General features: G+C 41.1%; 1 protein-coding gene across 9 annotated transcripts in view; it reads left to right on the forward strand.

Moving 5' to 3' along the window:
• fam135a (family with sequence similarity 135 member A) overlaps positions 1–20,354 on the forward strand; it is a 305,872-nt gene that overhangs the window by 118,157 nt on the left and 167,361 nt on the right. For all 9 annotated transcript variants that reach the window (XR_015079491.1, XR_015079490.1, XM_085996568.1 and 6 more), the window contains 3 exons: positions 6,669–6,842; positions 14,768–14,894; positions 18,645–18,798. Coding sequence is in view for 7 of the 9 variants with exons in the window: in XM_085996568.1 (XP_085852694.1) it covers positions 6,669–6,842; positions 14,768–14,894; positions 18,645–18,798 (455 nt within the window). In the remaining 2 variants the exon portion in view is untranslated. The remainder of the gene's footprint in view (positions 1–6,668; positions 6,843–14,767; positions 14,895–18,644; positions 18,799–20,354) is intronic.

A 20,354-nucleotide genomic window follows, 5' to 3' on the forward strand; every position in this document is an offset into this window, starting at 1 on the left:
TAGGAGGCATAATGAGAGTAATCAAATAAATAAAAATACGTTTACAAGACCGATTGTGTTAATAGCAAAATAAGTGAAGAATAGTCAAATCAAAAGGGAAGCAGGAAAAATGACAAGTGGAGCAGACTCCAGTGGCCCTGGAGCCTGTTAAAAGAAAAAAGCAGGTTGACACCAAGGGTACGGATCACACTGCTTCCCCAAGCAACAACCTGGAAATGCCAGCACACCCATGTTACATTGCCAGTACCCCCTGCCAGTGAGAAAATGGGAGCTATAATTAAGGTCAAAAGTTGTTAACATAAGAAATAGGAGCAGGAGTTGGCCATTTGGCCCCTCGAGCCTGCTCTGCCATTCAATAAGATCATGGCTGATCTTCTACCTCATCTCCACTTTCCTGCACTATCCCCATATCCCTTGATTCCCTTAATATTCAAAAATCCATCAATCTCTGTCTTGAATATACTCAATGACTGAGCCTCCACAACCCTCTGAGGTAGAGAATTCCAAAGATTCACCACCCTCTGAGTGAAGAAATTTCTCCTCATCTCAGTCCTAAATGGCCAACCCCTTATTCTGAGACTGTGACCCCTGGTTCTAAAGTCATTAAGGCCAAAGGACTGCACAGTATTTAGTAGAAAGAAAGAGTTGCATTTATATAATGTCTTTCACGACCTCAGGACGTCCCAAAGCGCTTTAGAGCCAATGAAGTACTTTTGAAGTGTAGTCACTGTTACAAGGTAGGAAACATGGCAGCCAATTTGCACACAGCAAGCTCCCACGAACAGCAGTGTTATAATAACCAGATCATCTGATTTAGTGCTGTAGGTTGTGGGATACCTGTTGGGTGGGACACCAGGGAGAACTCTCCTGCTCCTCTTCGAATAGTGCTATGGGATCTTTTATGTCCAACTGAGAGGGCAGACATGGCCTCGGTTTAACATCTCATCTGAAAGATGGCACCTCAGGCAGTGCGGCACTCCCTCAGTACTGCATTGATAGGCAGGCGTTACATCTCCTGACCTTGTATGGGAAGGTGATGTGGATGACACAAGAATGTACCAGGGTGTCATGGAGTGAATGGTCCCTTTGGAAAGATGAAAGGCAGGAAGGGGAAGATGTGCTTGGTGCTGAGATCATATTCGATGTATGGTGGAAGGCTATCTGTCAAATGAGAAGACTGGTGGGGTGAAAGGTGAGGATAAGAGGGAGGGGAGGGGTGGAGGGCAAAAGCATAGAAAATGGCCAAGACTTGGCCATGGGTCCTGCCTACTACAGTGATGGGGGATTCTTGGCTGAGGGAAAAAAATAACGTTTTGGAAGTTCTGGAAGATGGCACCATCAGAGAAAATGTGACAGATGGAGAAACTTGGAGATGGAAAATACATATAGAAACGCATAGAAGTTGCAACACAGAAATAAACCATCATCCAACCAGCCCAGGACATCGTTTACCCTCTATGCAAGCAAATAGTTTGAATTGCATTTCCCCACCCTGTTGTCTGTTCAACCCCTTTTCCTTTGTCCACCATCCAATCTATTTTTAAATGTTTCTCATACTCTCTCTTACCTTTCCTTATCTTACTCTTAACCTTTTTCATATTCTCCTTTGGTATTTTTATTATTCTTATAGTCCTAATAGGCCTGCTTCAATTTTAATTGGTTTCCAACCTCTTTATTTATCCCCATTATCCTAAAACTACTAGTAGTTTACTTTTCAATGGAATGTAATTATTCTATAGCTTTGCAATCTAGCTCGGTCCTCCTCTTTCTAAAATTTGCCCTAATCCAGTGGAATGAAGTTGTTGTAGGAAGCAGCTTGAGAAGAAGTATAATACAGGAAACTTTGGTTTATCCGGAGGTTAACTGTCCGGAATGCTCGAGCCACCGGCAAAATTCAGGAGTCGGTTCAGTAAGTTTTTTTTCTTTTTGTTTTTTTTCCCACTAGTCAGGCTCTGCAAGGTCTAACTAAAGCTGTTGCTTAGCTACAGAGACGCTTGCAAGCTACGGCCGACTGTTTAGAAGCTGTTGCTAAGCAACAGGGTTTGTTGCTAGATACAGAGCTCAAAAGCTTCTGTATGTTTTAACATTAGCGCTGGTTTGTCCGGCAGTTTTGATGGGACGACAACAGCTCGAACAGCTCGGTCCCGTCGGTGCCGGATATCACAAAGTTCCCTGTATAGGTGTTTGTGGGAGTCAGTGGGCTTGTAATAGATGTCAGTGGAAACCCATTTTTGAATAGAGATATAGAAGTCTGGGAAAGGGAGAGTTAGAGATGGACCATGTAATGGTAAAAGAGGGATGGACACTGGTTTTGGCCCGCTCTTTGAGGAAAAAGGTGAGGCCTGAAGGTATAGAGGGACTGTAAATCCATAGCAAAAAGGCGACAGTTGGGGATGGAAAACTAGAATTTAAGTGGTAGCAGGTGTCAGAAAAGTCACAGATGTCAAGATAAGGGGAAATAAGTTTGAGGCAAGGGCAATGTTCCCTGTAATTTTTTTGGGGGGCTGCACGGCCCATTCAAAATACCACGCATGCGCGGTTTTTCTATTGACAAGCCGGCTGCGCTGGAGCCGTACAGGGAACATTGGACAAAGGCAGGCTTGTAGGCCTTGGGGAAGCGGTAGAAGCAGGGTTGGGGAGCAGTGAGGTTGGAAGCTGTGAGCTCAGCAATGCTCTTGGAAATGATGACTTGGTATTCAGTAGTGGGGATGTTGCCTGGGGGATGGGGTAGTAGGAGTCATCAGTAAGTTACCGTTAACTTTCGCAAGGTAGAGTTGCTTCTGTCATACTACAACAATGGCTTTGATAAAGATGTCTGGATTAGACCTGAGAAAACGGAGCACTGCAAGTTCAAAGGGAGATAAATTGAGTGAGGGGAATGGTGAAACCGACATGGCTGACATCACCCTGGCAGTTCTCAATAAAAAGTGGAGAGGGTAGGAGACCAGACGGAGGGCTCTAGGTGGATTGGGCAGGCTGAAGACCAGAGAAAGGGCTCGATTGGGGGGAAGGCTGGCCACAAAAGTAGGCATAGAAGCAGAGAGAGTGGAGGAAGAGCTCGGCATCATGGCAAGCTCAGAATTTGATAAGTTGGGGCTATAAGGGGACAAATCTGAGAACAGATCATTTGAGATCAGAGAATATAATACAGCAAGGGCTGAATGAGGGACGAGGTCAGACAAAAGTGAAAATACAAAGGGATCAGATTAAAGGCTGAAGGTTATTGAAGCTTGCGGTCCTTGCCATCTGAAAGGAAGAAAAAAAGCATCGGGTGATACGAAGGATGAAATGAAACTGAAAAACAGGACACTCTGCAATAAAGTGAGCTGATATAATTAAAGAATTACATAAAATCTAGAGCACAGAAAGAGACCATTTGACCTAACTGGTCTCTGCCGGTGTTTATACTCCACAAAAGCTTAAAGACATAGGTCGAGAGTGTGCATGAGGTGGTGCATGGTGGAGAGAGTGGTTTTCATGAAGCATTAGGAGTAGTGGTTAGAGAAACATTGAATATCACTGAGATCATGGTGATCATGGGTGGACGAAACGGAAAGGGTGAAATTTAAGCTCAAATCAACATGGAATGAGTCAAAGATGGAGACAGGTGCATGTAAGTGTACGTCAGACTTGCAAAATATGCTGTGTGAAGTGCATCACATAAAATAATATGGTCCTCTCTGCCGGTTGGTGAAAAACAGACCTACATTTTCCACTATTGTGAAATATTGGCGCATTTTTTAGGGCGGATGTTCCACTCATCACAAAGATGTGCTCTTGTCCCCAGCTAATTTTTCCAGATTTCAGTGATTTGCATTTTTTAGACTGGCTGTATGGCTTGTGCCAAGAAGTCCACCTGAGCAGAGGACAGAGTTTTACTCCTCGGGTCTCTAAGTCTTGTCACAGCGTAGTGTGATCGGTGGACTGTTTGCCAGCTGAAGTACTTTGAAATCTTTCTGGAGTTTCTTAATAGCCTGTGCAATCAATTGTTTGGATAGGCTTTCTGGCCCTTTAAATTTTAAGTGGCCCCCCTCCAATTCCCATCCCTTGCACCAGGTGTTGAAAATGCATGTGCAGCCAGTGTGTAATTAAAACAGTATCTTAGAAGGATGAGGGAGTATCATTAATGAAATGTGTCGTACTTTGAAAGTAAAGTGATGGAGGAGAAAGCAGAGTGGTGAAGGATCTGGGGTTGGTGCATGAAAAAGGGAAGGGAAGAAAGCACAGGCCTGAGTAATGGAGTGCCACAGAGAGCCAGAAATGACAGCAGGTTTAGAGCAGATGTTGGGTGGGTTGGTGCGGCAGTAGATGCCCAGAATAGAGTAGCAGAATCTGCTATTTGGGGCTACTGCTGGGAGTGAGAAAGTTCATTAGCACAAATCTTCAAAGGAAAAAGAAGAAATAGTAGTGTTGCTTAGCAAGGGAAAAGAGGCGGCACGTGGAAAATCTCAAGATTGTCAGTAGCTGAAGATTGATATTTTTGGTTAATTAGTGATTACAGCAAACATACCAAGGAGCAGTGAAGTCATGTGTGCATAAAGGCTTGAAAATATTTGAGTGATGTGATTTTGTTGGTTGTGCTGGGTAGAATCATAAAAATTTACGGCACAGAAGGAGGCCATTCGGCCCATCGTGACTGCCGGCTGAAAAAAAGCTATCCAGCCTAATCATACTTTCCAGCTCTTGGTCCGTAGCCCTGTAGGTTACGGCACTTCAAGTGCATATCCAAGTACTTTTTAAATGCGATGAGGATATCTGACTCTAACACCCTTTCAGGCATTGATTTCCACCCTCTGGGTGAAAAAAGTTCTCCTCAACTCCCCTCTAAACCTGATACCAATTACTTTAAAATCTATGCCCCCTGGTTATTGACCTCTGCTCAGGGAAATAGATCCTTCCTATCTACTCTTTCTAGGCCCCTCGTAATTTTATACACCTCAATTAAGTCTCCCTTCAGGCTCCTCTGTTCCAAAGAAAACAACCCCTACCTATCCAATCTTTCCTCATAGCTAAAATTCTCCAGTCCTGGCAACATCCTCATAAATCTCCTCTGTACCCTCTCTAGTACAATCCCATCTTTCCTGTAATGTAGTTTATCCCTATGTGTTTTACTTTCTTGATTTGTGACTTTCCCTACCTGTCTTTATTTGATATGGCTAACTTAACAATGATGAGCCAATCAGGTACAGTACATGTGTGACATTTTGCAAGTCAGATATATGACGCTTGCATGTATGATACTTTGAAGTGTGACTGACATTTTTCCACTCCAAACGGCTCCAGTGTTGCTGTTTGATATGTCCCTGTGAAAGTGATGGGTAGAATTGTGGCTGACAAAAACTGGATCAGTGCACAGAGACGTTATCAACCTTTTTTAAAAGCACCGTCACAAATAAGTGTCCAGTTCATCTGGTTCTGAAGCATATTTGGTTGCGATCCATTAAGGGTACAGCTTTGTGAACAGAGTATAATTCGGTATCAATTTCGAGTAGTAACCAACTGTTCCAAGAGATGCCCATACCAGTTTGTGGAGCAAAATTATGCAGTGGCACCCACTTTTACCTGATTGGATTTCTGTATTTCTTCCCATCCATGCAATGACCTTGTGTGTACCGCTGAGACTTTTTTCCAGTTTTGACTGTTAAACGTTCATTATTTAAGTGAAAAAATACAGACGAAATAGTCATCTCCGTGTTTAACGGCACCTGCCAATAACTTCTTGTCAATTTAAAAATTGTACAGTACCAAGCATAAAGGCATCCTCATTGGAAGGCATTGGATGTGCAGGAGCTTCCATCCAATTGATCATTCGTTTTCTGGTAATCTACGCAGGAATTTATAGTTTTACTTTTCTTAGGAATTCCCTCCACTGAAGTTTTCTTTGCTCTCTGCCAGAAACTCAATTATGTTGTCCTCTTCTTGGGTGGACGTGACGCCTTGCCATCGCCTCATGGGCAATATGTGGCTTTAACATGTTCACATGGTAAATCCAGTGCTTGTATGGCCAAGTAGGTAGCACATAATTTACCTTGTTACTCTTTTTTAGTGGACCTGCAATTTGTTTCACCTCACCACTGATATCCTCTAGACATAATGATTGTACCAATATTTCTGGTGACATTGCATATAATCTAGGTTTTTTTTATGCACGTTCTGCTAATTTAGTCAGATTATCACTTAATTAAGGCATATACTTCATCCCCTTCCATCCTTTTCAGTAAGTTTCCCAGATCCAGTCTCTTTAATGAACTACAATTGCTGTGTACTCGGCAACTGTGAAGTAATCCAATGGACAATAAACCTGTCAATTCCTGTAGTACCCCTTTAAAATTGAATAAGGGACCCAGGAATTGGGGTTCTGTCTGATGTGTGACAGCATATGCTTCAGTGTTCCATGATCTATAATACTGGATTTTGTCCAGATGCAAGTGGAAACCTGAAATGCAGGCTCTCCATGTAAGGAAAAGTGAATTGCTAAATTGAAGTAGGGAGACATATTATTCTTTATTACAGATGGGGGATGTGCTTTTATATGTATCCCATCTCCCCTCTCCACCGAAAAAGCTAGGCTTTCCTTCTCCTTTAATTGGTCTGTTCAGGTTCTTCATTAAATCAATAAATATCCAGTATTTTTTTAAAAAGCTGATTTAAAAATTCTTTCTTTCCAGATTTGATGACCTGAATTCTCTACAACTGATTAGTAGTCGGACATTGAAGCTGCACTTTAGTTTACATCGAGGTCTTCATCACCATGTCAATGTAATGTTTGATTACTTCCACCTCTCTGTTGTATCAATTACTATTCATGCCTCCTTGGTTGCACTTCACCAGCCTCTAATAAGGTGGGTCTTTAGAAATAAACCGTCAATGATGGGGAAACAATACAGTACAACTTGAATTGTAATGCTCTAAATGATATTAACTGTTACTCTGCCAGTACCAAATGTTACTATAAACTCTTCATGTTTATTAATGTCTGTTTCTAGATATGTCTCATAATACCTTATAACAAATAAGGTTCTGTAAAAACAGCAGTAATTTCAATATTCATCAAAGAAGTCAAAATGTTTACTAAGATAATGTGCTGCGTACACAGGAATTCATAAAACTCAAGTTCTTCATTCAGCTGTACAGTGATTTGAACAAAGTACAAAGAAACTGATTGTGAATAGGAACTTTGCAGCCACCTGGGGAGGAAGCAGTGAAAACACACAGCAGGAAGTTGTATGTTTTATATATACAAATTTGGGTTTTACCTGGAGAGAGCATTGCTAGTTATGTAACACTAGGGTAGCACTACTGGTGGCAGTGATGGAAGCAATTTTCAGAGACAAAATTAAGAGCATCACACAACATCAACTGAACTTCATATAGAGCCTTTAACATAGAAAAACGTCTCAATGTTTTATTGAGTCCTGAGGAAAACAGATGCCAAGCCAAAGCTTGGTCAGACAGGTAGGTTTCAAGGAGAGCCTCAAAGCAGGAGAGGGAGGTAGCGAAGCAGAGGCATTTATGGAGGGAATTCGCTAAACCCCATGTATACCATTTTTACTGATGGATGGACTGGTCGGACCAAAAATGGGCAATGCTACAGAGGTGTAAATAAGCAGTCTTTGTCATGGAGAGGATATGAAGTCTGAAGTCCAGCTTGGGGTTGAACAGGATGTCAAAATTGTAAACGTTTGATTCAGCCTGAGAGTGGCTAGAGGAGGGGATGAAATCCATGGCAATGGAGCAGAGTTTGTACTCTCGGACTGCCTTTCCAATGTTAAGTTGGAGGAAGTTGAGATTCATCCAAGACTGGATATTGGAGAAGCAGTCGCAATACAAAGGCAGTCGAGAGGTCAAGATAGGTGGTAGACCGATAGAACTAGATGTTATCACTATACATGTGGAAGCTAACTCAATATTTGTGGAGGCTGTTGCCAAAAGTGTAGCATTTTGGATACATATAGAAGGGGGGAGGGGCAAGGACAGATCCTTGGGGACTCCTGAAGTGACTATGAAAGTGGTAAGCGAAGCCATTGCTGGAGATGCTTTGGTTATGTTCAGATAACTCGAAGTGGAACCATGCAAGGGAAAGTCTTTACGGCATTAGATAACAAAGGAGTGACATTGGAGGATGGTATGATTAATAGTGTTAAACGTTGTGGAGAGGTTGAAGTAAGATAAAATTCCTTGGTCACAATTACAGAGGATGCTGTTCATGACTAGGGATAGGTTTACTTTGACATTTTAATTAGGACTGTACTAGGCTGGAGGGATTCCAACATGGAGTTATGAGAGAGATAGGCATGGATCTGGAAGATGATGCATTCAACAACCTTGGCGTGGAAAGGGAGACTGGAGATGGGTAACTAATTAGCCAAGACGGCAGGATCAAGGGTGGTTTTTTGGAGGGTGATGGTGGTTTTATTGGGGAGAAAGACAATGTCTGAAGAAAGAACCATTGACTTTGTTGGCTAGCTTTGGATGTGAGAGGAGGTTGGATGGTAAAGATTTGATGGGAAGACAATCAAGGAAGCAGGAGATTGGGTCATAGATAAGATGAACTTGGAGAGGGCACTGGACAAAAAGTTCAGAGAGGTGGTTGTTCAGGGCTAGGGTGGATTATCGCTAGAAGAACAAAGGTGGAGTTAGAAATGTTTTTCACACAAATAGCTATTACAGTAGAATATTTTGCTCAAGTGTGTACTAGGGAGAGATGATCTCATTTAAAAGGGAACTGCAGAAGTATTTGTGCAGGAAGAATATAAAAGGATATGGGGAAGAGCAGAGAAATGGGATTACAGTAGATAGTTCCAGTTGAATAGCTGTAATTTCTATGATCGATCTATCTCATTCACAATCCCCCAGGGCTCGGGTCTGAAGGGTGTCATCGTGTCATAGCTCTCAAAGGTGTTGTGTCTGTAAGGCAAAAATTGTAATTTGCTCAAATAACCTTATATCTGTCAAGTTAATCATATTGATTGGCTCAAACATCCCATTGACTAAATGTGAATATCAAAAATCAGTTCCATTCATTGTACGGTTAAAAATGTTATTTTTTTAGCTGTATTACTGACCTTAATGGAAAGAAAAATGCTAGCTGGAAAAATGTTCAAAGAAATTATTTGTGCAGTTTGATTCATTTTGAGGTAGTTCTTGGTTCCAGAAGATGATTTTGTCTTCCAGCTTATAGGTGAACCCTTCCGTGCATTAACAAGAACTCTAGATGTGGGCAAAGTTCATTTAGGATACTCTAGAGGGGAAATTAAATGAAGGATAAAATCTTACCAATTTTGGTTTACTGCAAAGTTGTTCCAGACCACCCACCATCACTGCAATTGTGGCATTGATTGCCCTGTCTAACGTCACTGCAGCTGGTCCACTCATAATAGCTGCCTAAAATGTTTGCTTGCCATGTTCCACAGAAAAACTCAGAATTACAATATACCTTAAAAAATAAGGCTCTTCTCTGCCAAAAGATCCCTAATCTATGGAGCAGATTTCCCTGCGTGATGTGACAGAGTAACATCCAGTCCCCTGATCGAATAATTTCTAGAGACTGTTTGCAGCTAGTTACATACGAACATACGAATTAGGAGCTGGAGTAGGCCACTCGGCCCCTCGAGCCTGCTCCATCATTCAATAAGATCATGGCTGATCTGATTACTCCACATTCCCGTCGACCCCCGATAATCTTTCACCCCCTTGCTTATCAAGAATCTATCTACCTCTGCCTTAAAAATATTCAAAGACTCTGCTTCTACCGCCCTCTGAGGAAGAGAGTTCCAAAGACTCTCGACCCTCAGAGAAAATTTCTCCTCATCTCTGTCTTAAATGGGCGACCCCTTATTTTTAAACAGTGACCCCTAGTTCTAGATTCTCCCACAAGAGGAAATATCCTCTCCACATCCACCCTGTCAAGACCCCTCAGGATCTTATATGTTTCAATCAAGTCACCTCTTACTTTTCTAAACTCCAGCGCATACAAGCCTAGCCTGTCCAACCTTTCCTCATAAGACAACCCGCCCATTCCAGATATTAGTCTAGTAAACCTTCTCTGAACTGCTTCCAACGCATTTACATCCTTAAATAAGGAGACCAATACTGTACACAGCACTCCAGATGTGATCTCACCAATGCCCTGCATAACTGAAGCATAACCTCCCTACTTTTGTATTCAATTCCCCTCACAATAAACGATAACATTCTATTAGCTTTCCTAATTACTTGCTGTACCTGCATACTAACCTTTTGCGATTCATGCACTAGGACACCCAGATCCCTCTGTATCTCAGAGCTCTGTAATCTCTCACCATTTAGATAATATGCTTTTTTATTCTTCCTGCCAAAATGGACAATTTCACATTTTCCCACATTATACTCCATTTGCCATATCTTTGCCCACTCACTTAACCTATCTATATCCCTTTGTAGCTTCCTTATGTCTTCTTCACAATTTACTTTCCTACCTATCTTTGTGTCATCAGCAAATTTAGCAACCATACCTTCGGTCCCTTCATCCAAGTCATTTATATAAATTGTAAAAAGTTGAGGCCCCAGCACTGATCCCTGTGGCACACCACTCGTTACATCTTGCCAATCAGAAAATGACCCATTTATGCCTACTCTGTTTCCTGTTAGTTAGCTAATCTTCTATCCATGCCCCCTACACCATGAGCTTTTATTTTCCGCAATAACCTTTGATGTGGCACCTTATCAAATGCCTTCTGGAAATCTAAGTACGGTACATCCACTGGTTCCCCTTTATCCACAGCATATGTTACTCAAAGAACTCCAATAAATTGGTTAAACATGATTTCCCTTTCACAAAACCATGTTGACTCTGCCTGATTACCTTGAACTTTTCTAAGTGCCCTGCTGTAATGTCTTTAATAATAGCTTCTAACATCTTCCCTATGACAGATGTTAAGCTAACTGGCCTGTAGTTTCCTGCTTTCAGTCTCCCTCCCTTTTTGAATAAAGGAGTTACATTCGCTATTTTCAAATCTAATGGAACCTTCCCTGAATCTAGGGAATTTTGGAAAATTAAAAGCAACACATCAACTATCTCACTAGCCACTTCTTTTAAGACCCTAGGATGAAGTCCATCAGCACCCGGGGACTTGTCAGCCCGCAGCTCCAACAATTTGCTCAGTACCACTTCCCTGGTGATTATAATTTTCTTGAGTTAGAAACATAGAAACATAGAGATAGGAACAGGAGTAGGCCATTCGGCCCTTCGAGCCTGCTCCGCCATTCAATGAGATCATGGCTGATCTTCGTCTGAGATCATAGCTGATCTTACCAGTTCAGTACCCCGTCCCCGCCTTTTCTCCGTAACCCTTAATCCCCTTAGCCGTCAGAAATATATCCAATTCTCTCTTGATAGTTCCTCCCTCCCTTCCGTTTCCTGATTTACAGCTATTTCTGGGATGTTACTTGTATTCTCTATAGTGAAGACCGATGCAAAATATCTGTTCAATTCAACTGCCATCTCCTTATTTTCCATTATTAATTCCTCAGACTCACTTTTTATAGGACCAACGCTCACTTTGTTAACTCTTTTTAAAATATCTATAGAAACTCTTAGCATCTGTTTTTACATTTCTAGCTAGTTTTCTCTCGTACTCTAATTTTTCTCTCCTTATTCATCTTTTAGTCATTCTTTGCTGTTTTTTATATTCTGTCCAATCTTCTGACCTGCCACCCATCTTTGCGCAATTATATGCTTTTTCTTTAAGTTTGATACTATCTTTAACTTTTTTAGTTAACCACGGATGGTGGGTCCTCCCCTTGGAATTTTTCTTTCTCGTTGGAATGTATATATTCTGTGTATTTTGAAATATCCCCTTAAATGTCTGCCACTGCAACGCTATTGACCTATCCCTTAACCTAATTTGCCAGTTCACTTTAGCTAGCTCTGCTTTCATGCCCTCATAATTGCCCTTATTTAAGTTTAAAATACTAGTCTTGGACCCACTCTTCTCTCAAACTGAATGTAAAATTCAATCATATGATCGCTGCTACCTAGGGGGCGCCTTCACTATGAGGTCATTAATTAATCCTATCTCGTAGCACAATACCAGGTCTAGTATAGCCTGCTCTGGTTGGCTCTAGAACGCGCTGTTTGAAGAAACTATCCCGAAAACATTCTATGAACTCCTCATCTAGGCTACCTTTGACCATCTGATTTTTCCAGTGTATATGTGGATTAAAATCCCCCATGATTATTGCCGTACCTTTCTGACACGCTCCCATTATTTCTTCCTTTATACTCCATCCTACTTTGTGGTTACTGTTAGGGGGCCTGTCCACCACTCCCACAAGTGACTTCTTGCCTTTATCATTTCTCATCTCTACCCAAACCGCTTCTACATCCTGGTTTCCTGAACTTAGGTCATCCCTCTCTATTGTGCTAATACCATCATTAATTAACAGAGCCACCCCTCCACCTTTTCCTAGCTTCCTGTCCTTCCTAAATGTCATGCACCCTTCATTATTCAGGTCCCAATCTATGTCATCCTGTTGTCCCTATTCTTCCCACCTCTCAAAAATAATTAGGTGTACGGTTGTGGCTATGTCAGTGATGATTTTAACAATAGCAAAGATACTTAAATGACCATAGCTTTGGTAAAATTATTTTGTGACCAAGTCTTTGTATTTATTAGGCTCATTTTAAAACCAGTTTGTGCAACTCCTGTAGGAACCAAATACATTCAGCATTAAAAGTTCTGCTCTAGCTATAGATTTTTTTTAAATTGCAGTAACGAAATAGAGGAGTAATATAAAAGTTGCAAAGTGTCAGCCTTGGCTCAGTGAAAGCACTCGCGCCTGAGTCAGAAGATTATGAACTCAAGTCCCAATCTGGAGATATATATATTTTTTAATTAGTTTCTTGTTTAACCACTTACTACTGGGCATGCTCAAACTGTAGTCTGTGAGACATGGGCTCGTTAGCCCTGTCTATCTGCCCATGAGGCCCCAGTGAATCATTTACTATTTGTGTTTATATTTTGTCTGTCACTGGGTTCATCTGTTGAATTTTGTCGATCAGCAGTTTTACCAAGTAGTGCTGAAACATGTTTAAAGGATGTTGATAATTTGCACAAATACAGTATGTAAAAATGGAAATTCACTGAAAATAGCTATCTGATTTAAAAGGATTACTGCATGGAAAATTAATAAATTGTCACTTTGCATAGAAGTATGAAAAAAGCAAATTAATAATTTAATGAGAGTTTTCCAGTATGATGAGATAAAGTGCATTGATAAAAATGCTTCTGTAGCTTTTTAAACTAATTTTCTAATAATTGGACTTATCTTCTAGAGTAAAGAATTCCTTGAATTCGGTGTCTCTTTTATTTGTTCTTCGGATGTGGGCAACACTGGTATGGCAGCATTTATTGCCCATCCCTAGTTGCCCAGCGAAGGTGGTAATAAGCCTTCTGATAGAATCTTACAGCACAGAAGGCGGCCATTCGGCCCATCATGCCTGTGCCGGCTCTTTGGTAGAGCCACCCATTTATTCCCACTCCCCTGCTCTTTTCCCATAGTCTTGCAAATTTTTCCTTTTCAAATATATATCCAGTTCTTTTTTGAAAGTTGCTATTGAATCTGCTTCCACCACCCTTTCAGGCAGTGCATTCCAGATCATCATAGCGCACTTCGTAAAAAATAATTCTCCTCATCACCTCTCTGGTTGTTTTGCCAAATATGTCCTTGACCCACTGCAGTCCTTGTGGTGATGGTGCTGCCATAATGGTGTTGGGTAGGGAATTCCAGGATTTTGATCCAATGACGAAGAAACCTATGCCCATGTCAGGATTGTGTGTAACAAGTAGGGGAACTTGGAGGTGATGGTACAATGGCCTCATGGTTATGGTATTGAACTAGCAACCTAGAAGGTTCAAATCCCACCATGGCAAGTTGTGAAACTGAATTCCATAATTCTTGTAATTTGTGGGCCAGCGCCTGGAAAAATAGCCATGAGAGCTTCAGGATTATGGTTAAAAACCAAACTAATTTACTAATGCACTTCAGGCAAGGGATCCTGCCATCCCTTACCTGGTCTGGCATATAGTGACTCCAGTCCTGTGCCATGTGCTTGACTCTTCATGCTCTCTGAAGTTGCCCAACTAGCCACTTAGTTATGAACAATATTTATTTCAAATTATTATTGTACTTGTTCATATATGGTCTGCATGGGTCCATGGTACTGCATAGTTCACTATGACAAAACACTTACACCCTGCCTTGCCTGATTCTCCATAAGGGAAAGCTGTTCTATTTTTGTTTGTACTGAGTGACAGTTGTTTAGAACACAGCCCTTGTTGTCTGGGGCCTGGGTTCAGAACTAACCTACACCATAACAGTTTGTGTCTCCTCTGTCTTGGTTCTAAAGGTCATTAGTAACATTAGTTTATCCAGTTTCGTCCAGGGTACTGCACAAAACTGCATATAATTTGCCACTTAACTAACATTCTGAATCAGAGGCCACAAGGATATCTGCTGCGGGAAACTAAAATGTCATCAAGTACTAAAACTAAAGTTTGAGTAAAGGTGTATTGGTCCATTGTAGAGTGAGCCTTGCAGTGGACCTAACTTGTGTTATAGCTGTTCTGGGAATGCTCGATGCTGACATTGGTTACAAAAAACAAAATCTATTCCTCGGTATTGACTTCTCTTTTTCACCTTGGTGGTCTGCATTTGGGCCTTTGCCCCTCATATGCTTTCTAAATAATTTATGTTAATACTGAATTTGATTTTGTTTCCTATTTAGCTTTCCTCGTCCAATGAAGAGCACTTGGCTAAACAGGAATGCCCCAGCCCCAAGCAAGGATTATGCCATTCCTTCCCTCGAGAGTGTGATTTTTGGCAGTCTCTATACAAAACAGCTGTTGCCTGATGTAAGACAACGTAATCCTGTTCATTTGTGGCTGTGCTAGGATAATGGGTGAACAGAATTTTTTTGTAACTGTGATTTGGTTAAGTGTTTCTAACAATCTAGTTTTGGCTAGTACTTCATCATCTATCAGTCATGTTCCTAACTACTTTCCAGCATACAACATAGAAAAGCAGTTGTAGTTGAAATTAGAATTTTTCTTATTTGTCCCGAATTTAATGTGTCTGTTGATAGAAACAAAGAGCAGGTGATCAAAGAGGGCAGAGTGAGAGACATAAAAGTGGAGAAAACAGAACTGCTTTGAAGAATTGTAGTATGACCTGCCTCAAAATACAGAGATTTATTTTATGACAGATCTATTGCTGATGGCTTCTGAGTTATTTTTAAATTACTGATTTTCTTAAGATAATGGCTTCAGTGTGATGTGTAAATTTGCCCAGAGAAAAAGCTGAGATGAGTTCCTTTTGCTCTTCTCTTCCCTCCCCCCAAAAGCTAAAATGCAGCATCTTTACTGCTGTATAGTTTAAACTGTTGAATTGAAAATTTAGTCTTAAGTTAATAGTAAGAACATTCCCCTCGTGCTTGAATTGCGTGATAGCTTTTTCTATGTACAGGAAACTTTGTGCTATCCGGCACCCACGGGACCGAGCTGCTGCCGTTGCCTGAAAATTTCCGTACTCTCCAGAGTTAATGTTGAGAGATACGGAGATTCTGATCTCCGTATTTGACAACAAACACTGTTGCTTAGCAACAGCTTCTAAACACTCGGGTGTGGCCCTAAAGCTCTGTAGCTGAAGCTGTTGCTATAGCTACAGACCTTGCACAGCTTGACTGTTCAAACAAAGCAAAAAAAACAAACAAAAAGAATAAAAAACGGCTGCTGATTTTTGCCGGTGGCTCCAGATTGCCAGATAGCTCACCTCCGGATAGCACAAAGTTTACGGTATTATATTTATGTATAAGACTAGAAATTTATGCTCCCTTTTGGAGCTAAAGGTGGAGTGGGGTCTTATGAGCCATTCCTTCCTGGTTGGTTCCCACCTTGGTTGGTTTCCTTTCTTTACATAGAATTACAAAGAAGCTACAGCACAGAAACTGGCGATTTGGCCGGTGTTTATACTCTGAACCCACCAGTCAGTACATTCCTATCCTCTACTGCAGTCAGATATTCCTCCAATGTGCTACTCCAACACTGATGTATTTGAATGACAGCTTTCCTTCCAAGCTCCTATTGCTGATTTCAAGTTTGAGATAATTTAGCAGGATATATGCAAGGTGAGGAGATTTAAAATCGGGAGTTAGGGCTGAAACGAAAACAGAAAATGCTGGAAAAACAGTCCGGCCAGGTCATTCAGCATCTGTGGAGAGAACATAGGAAGCTAAGAACAGGAGTAAACCATTCATCTGTTGAGCCTGTTCTGCCATTCAATTAGATCATACCTGATCTATACCTCAACTCCATTTACCTGCCTTTGCTCCATATATCTTGATTCCTTTGCCTAACAAAAATCTTATCGATTTTAGTCTTAAATTTTACTTGACCCAAGATCCAAGGCCTTTTAGGGGAGAGTGTGTTCCAGATTTCCACTACCATTAGTGTGACGAAGTGCTTCCTGATTTCACTCCTAAATGCCTAGCTCTAATTTTAAGGTTATGGATTCCCCAGCAGAGGAAATAGTTTCTCTCTATCTATCCTATCAACTCCTTTAACCATTTTAAACACCTCAATTGGATCACTCCTCAATCTTCTAAACTCAAGGGCATTCAAGCCAAGTTTGTGCAACCTGTCCTCATAATTTAGTCCTTTAAACTCCTGGTATCATTCTGGTGAATCTGCACTGACCCCCCTCCAAACCAATATATCTTTCCTGAGGTTCGGTGCCCAAAACTGAATGCAGTACTCTCAATGGGGTCTGACCAAGGCTCTGCACAACTGAATCGCCACTTCTCTTTTGAATTCCAACCACCCTTGTGATAAAGGGCAACATTCCATTAGACTTTTTGATTGTCTTTTGTACCTGTGCATTAGCTTTTAGTGATTTGTGTACGTGAACACCTAAATCACTCTGCACCTTCACAGCTTCTAGGCTTTCACCATTCATAAAATATTCCGATTGTCTTCCTGGAAGCCGAAGTGGATGACCTCACACTTTCACACATTGAACTCCATGTACCATAGTTTTGCCCACTCACTTACTCTGTCTCTGTCCCTTTGTAAATGTTCCCATCCACACAATTTACTGGGAATCCTAACTTCGTGTCATTTGAGCAGTTGAGTTAATGTTCAGATGTCGACCCTGTATCAGAACTGGATGAAATTATATGTGAAAATTTAAATAGGATCAGAACTAAAGAAGGGGAGGGAAAACACACATAGACACAGACAGACGCCCATACCAATGTTCCCTGTAAGCTGCGTGGCCACACTGCACTCCTGGGAACCTGCACAGCCAGATTGCCGGCTTTTCAATACAAAAACCGTGCATGCGCGGTATCTTGAATGGCCCATACAGCCCCTTTAAGGGGCTGTGCAGGGCCAAACAAAATTAGAAGGAACATTGACTAACATCACACCCACATGTTCCTCAAACTTGTGTTGAGATTCATTTGAAAGTGTAGAAGGCCAAAGATGGGGGTCAGGGTGAGAGCGGAATGGGGAATTGAAGTAGCAATCGACAGAAAGATCTGGGTCGCCCTTACGTACAGAATAGAGGTGTTTAGCAAAGTGGTTACATTATCTGTGTAGAGGAGACTGCACGGTGAGCCACAGATACAGTATACTCAAAGAATGTGTAAATTGCTGTCTCACCTGGTTTGGGGCCCTGGACAGTGCTGTAGGAGGTGGTGAATGGACAGGTTTTGCATCTGTCCAAGAAAGTGCCGGGGGGAGATGGTGGATGTGGTGCAAGAATAAACCAGGGGGCCATAGAAGGAATGGTCCTTCAGAAAGCAGGGAGGGGAAGATGAGTTTGGTGGAATCACATTGGAGATGGCGGAGAATGATCTCTGTGAATGGGTCAGAAAGTGAGGACAAGAGGGCATCTTTTTTGTTTGGGGCAGAGGATAAGGGCAGAAACATAATACATAGGAAGGAACCAGTCAAGGGTCTTGTCTACCATGGCAGAGGGAAATGTTCAGCTGAGAGAAAAAGACATTTCAGATGCTTTAGCTTGGAAGGTAATATCAGAGCAGATGCAATGGAAACGTAGAAACATAGAAAGAAACAGAAAAATAGGAGCAGGAGTAGGCCATTCGGCCCTTCGAGCCTGCTCCACCATTCAATATGATCATGGCTGATCTTTTATCTCAATACCATATTCCCGCTCTCTCCCCATACCCCTTGATGCCTTTTAGAGACCAGAGTAACTGGGAGAAAGACTAGGACTGAATATGGGAGAGAAATCTGCCATTTTAATTATCAGTGTTACAGGAGATTAACAGTGTATAGGAATGTGCTGGTTGAAAAGGGAAGGAATAAAGAAAATGTATTTGTGGGTGTTGACTAACGCCAAGATGAGAATTTGCGCAGGTACAAGTTTTGCATTGTTGGCCTTCAACTTATCCATTGTTTTGTATGGAATTTAGGGGTGGGAGTCATCTTGTGCATGCGGATCATTTTGACAGTGGGTATACATAGTACTTAAACTTCAGACTATTTTACAATCTTGCGATGTGGTGCATTACATTCTTTACCTCCCACTTGCACAATTTTAGTATGCACAATTAATTTCCATGAAACTTGTTTCATTTTCAGGGGAGCAATTTTGTGGTGCCAGAAAGCTGCATGCAACATGCCTACAATTTTCATTACAATCTCTGTGCAAGCTTGCTACTGGCTTACAAGGGCCTTTTCAACTACTTCACCATGGTTACAAAAGAATTACCTACGTCTCGCAGGATGGAACTAGGTAAGTAGCTGTAGACAATGTTCCTCCTAAGGTGCGCGGCTGCGCATCGATCGGGTGGTCCCGCACAGGCTGCTCAACCAACTGTTGCCGCTGGAAAAGATACCGTGCAGTAAATTTAAAGGGATTGAGCATGAAAAAAAAATTAGAGGGAACATTGGTTGTAGATTCACTTAAATGAAAAATTTCTTTCTGAATTATGAATTTCACCAAAACATTAAACCAGCTATCGGATGTTTATTTTCATGGCATATCTATTAATATATAAAAAATCTTGTACCCGAGCACATTTTGTTAATTTTTTTCCTTCATAAATACCTGTTCACATTTGTAATGAAAACTGCCTGTATAAACTTTTCACACTAAAGTTGCCACCCCTCCTTGGTGAAAGTGCTGAGTACTGAATTGCATCTGTGTCCACTGGTCCAGGTACACCTCCCTCACTCTCCCTGCTTCACTTGAAGGCTACACTTGGCCTTGACTCCCTTGAGAAAATTTTAACTTCCATCATCTGCTACAAAAACTCTGCCTCAGCACGAGAGATTGAGTAATGATTTTTAAACTTTTGAGATGCTTAGTGAGGCATTTAAATACAAAACTGGATTAGAATACAAGGAAAAGCAGTTGGCAAAGAACAGGCAAAATGCTGTTACTTCATGGATTTTGAGTGTGAACTTTTTAATGATGTTGAGGACTCCAATATTGACAATTCTTCAAATCGAATGTTTCTGTAGTGGTATATGCTTGTTGAAACACAATGTTAATTTGTTCTTTAGGGAAGTTTGTAACTATGCTATTTAATCAATTATTGAGTGTTTTGTGTCCAACTGATCAAATTCAGAATAAGATGTTTTACTTAAATTTTTAGACACAAGTGAAGTTTATTGGTTCAGAGTAGTACCAATTAAATATTCCAAAATTCTGTTTGATTATTCACAAATCATTTCATGGAATCATAGAATGATACTGCACAGAAGGAGGCCATTCGGCCCATCATGTCTGTGCCGGCTCTTTGAAGGAGCTGTCCAATTAGTCCCACTCATCTGTTCTTTCCCCATAGCCATGCAAATTTTTCTACAAGTATTTATCCAATTCCCTTTTCAAAGTTAGTATTGAATCTGCTTCCAACAACAACAACTTGCATTTATGGGCTTCAATTTTGCTAACAAATCTATTATGTGGCACTTTATCAAATGCCTTTTGAAAGTCCATATACACAACATCAACAGCACTACCTTCATCAACCTTCTCCGTTACTTCATCAGAGAACTCAATCATGTTGTTGAAAATGGGGGATTTTTTTTTCGGGTATGAAAATATGAACAGTTTTTCTACACGTTTTGACAGCCTATTTCTGTGCTGTAATTTCTATGTAATATTTCCATACAACAATAACTTGCATTTATATAATGCCTTTTAAAGTAGAAACATAATTTTTAAATAAAGATACCGAGCCAAAGGAGCTATTGGGAGGGGTGACCGAAAGCTTGGAGAAAGAAGTGGTTCTTAAGGACAGCCTTAAAGGAGCAGAGGAAGATAGAAAGGCAGAGGGGTTTAGG

This window comes from Somniosus microcephalus, chromosome 9 (assembly GCF_052327205.1).
Source record: "Somniosus microcephalus isolate GS21.2 chromosome 9, FLI_Smic_1.0, whole genome shotgun sequence".
Classification (NCBI taxonomy): Eukaryota; Metazoa; Chordata; class Chondrichthyes; order Squaliformes; family Somniosidae; genus Somniosus; species Somniosus microcephalus.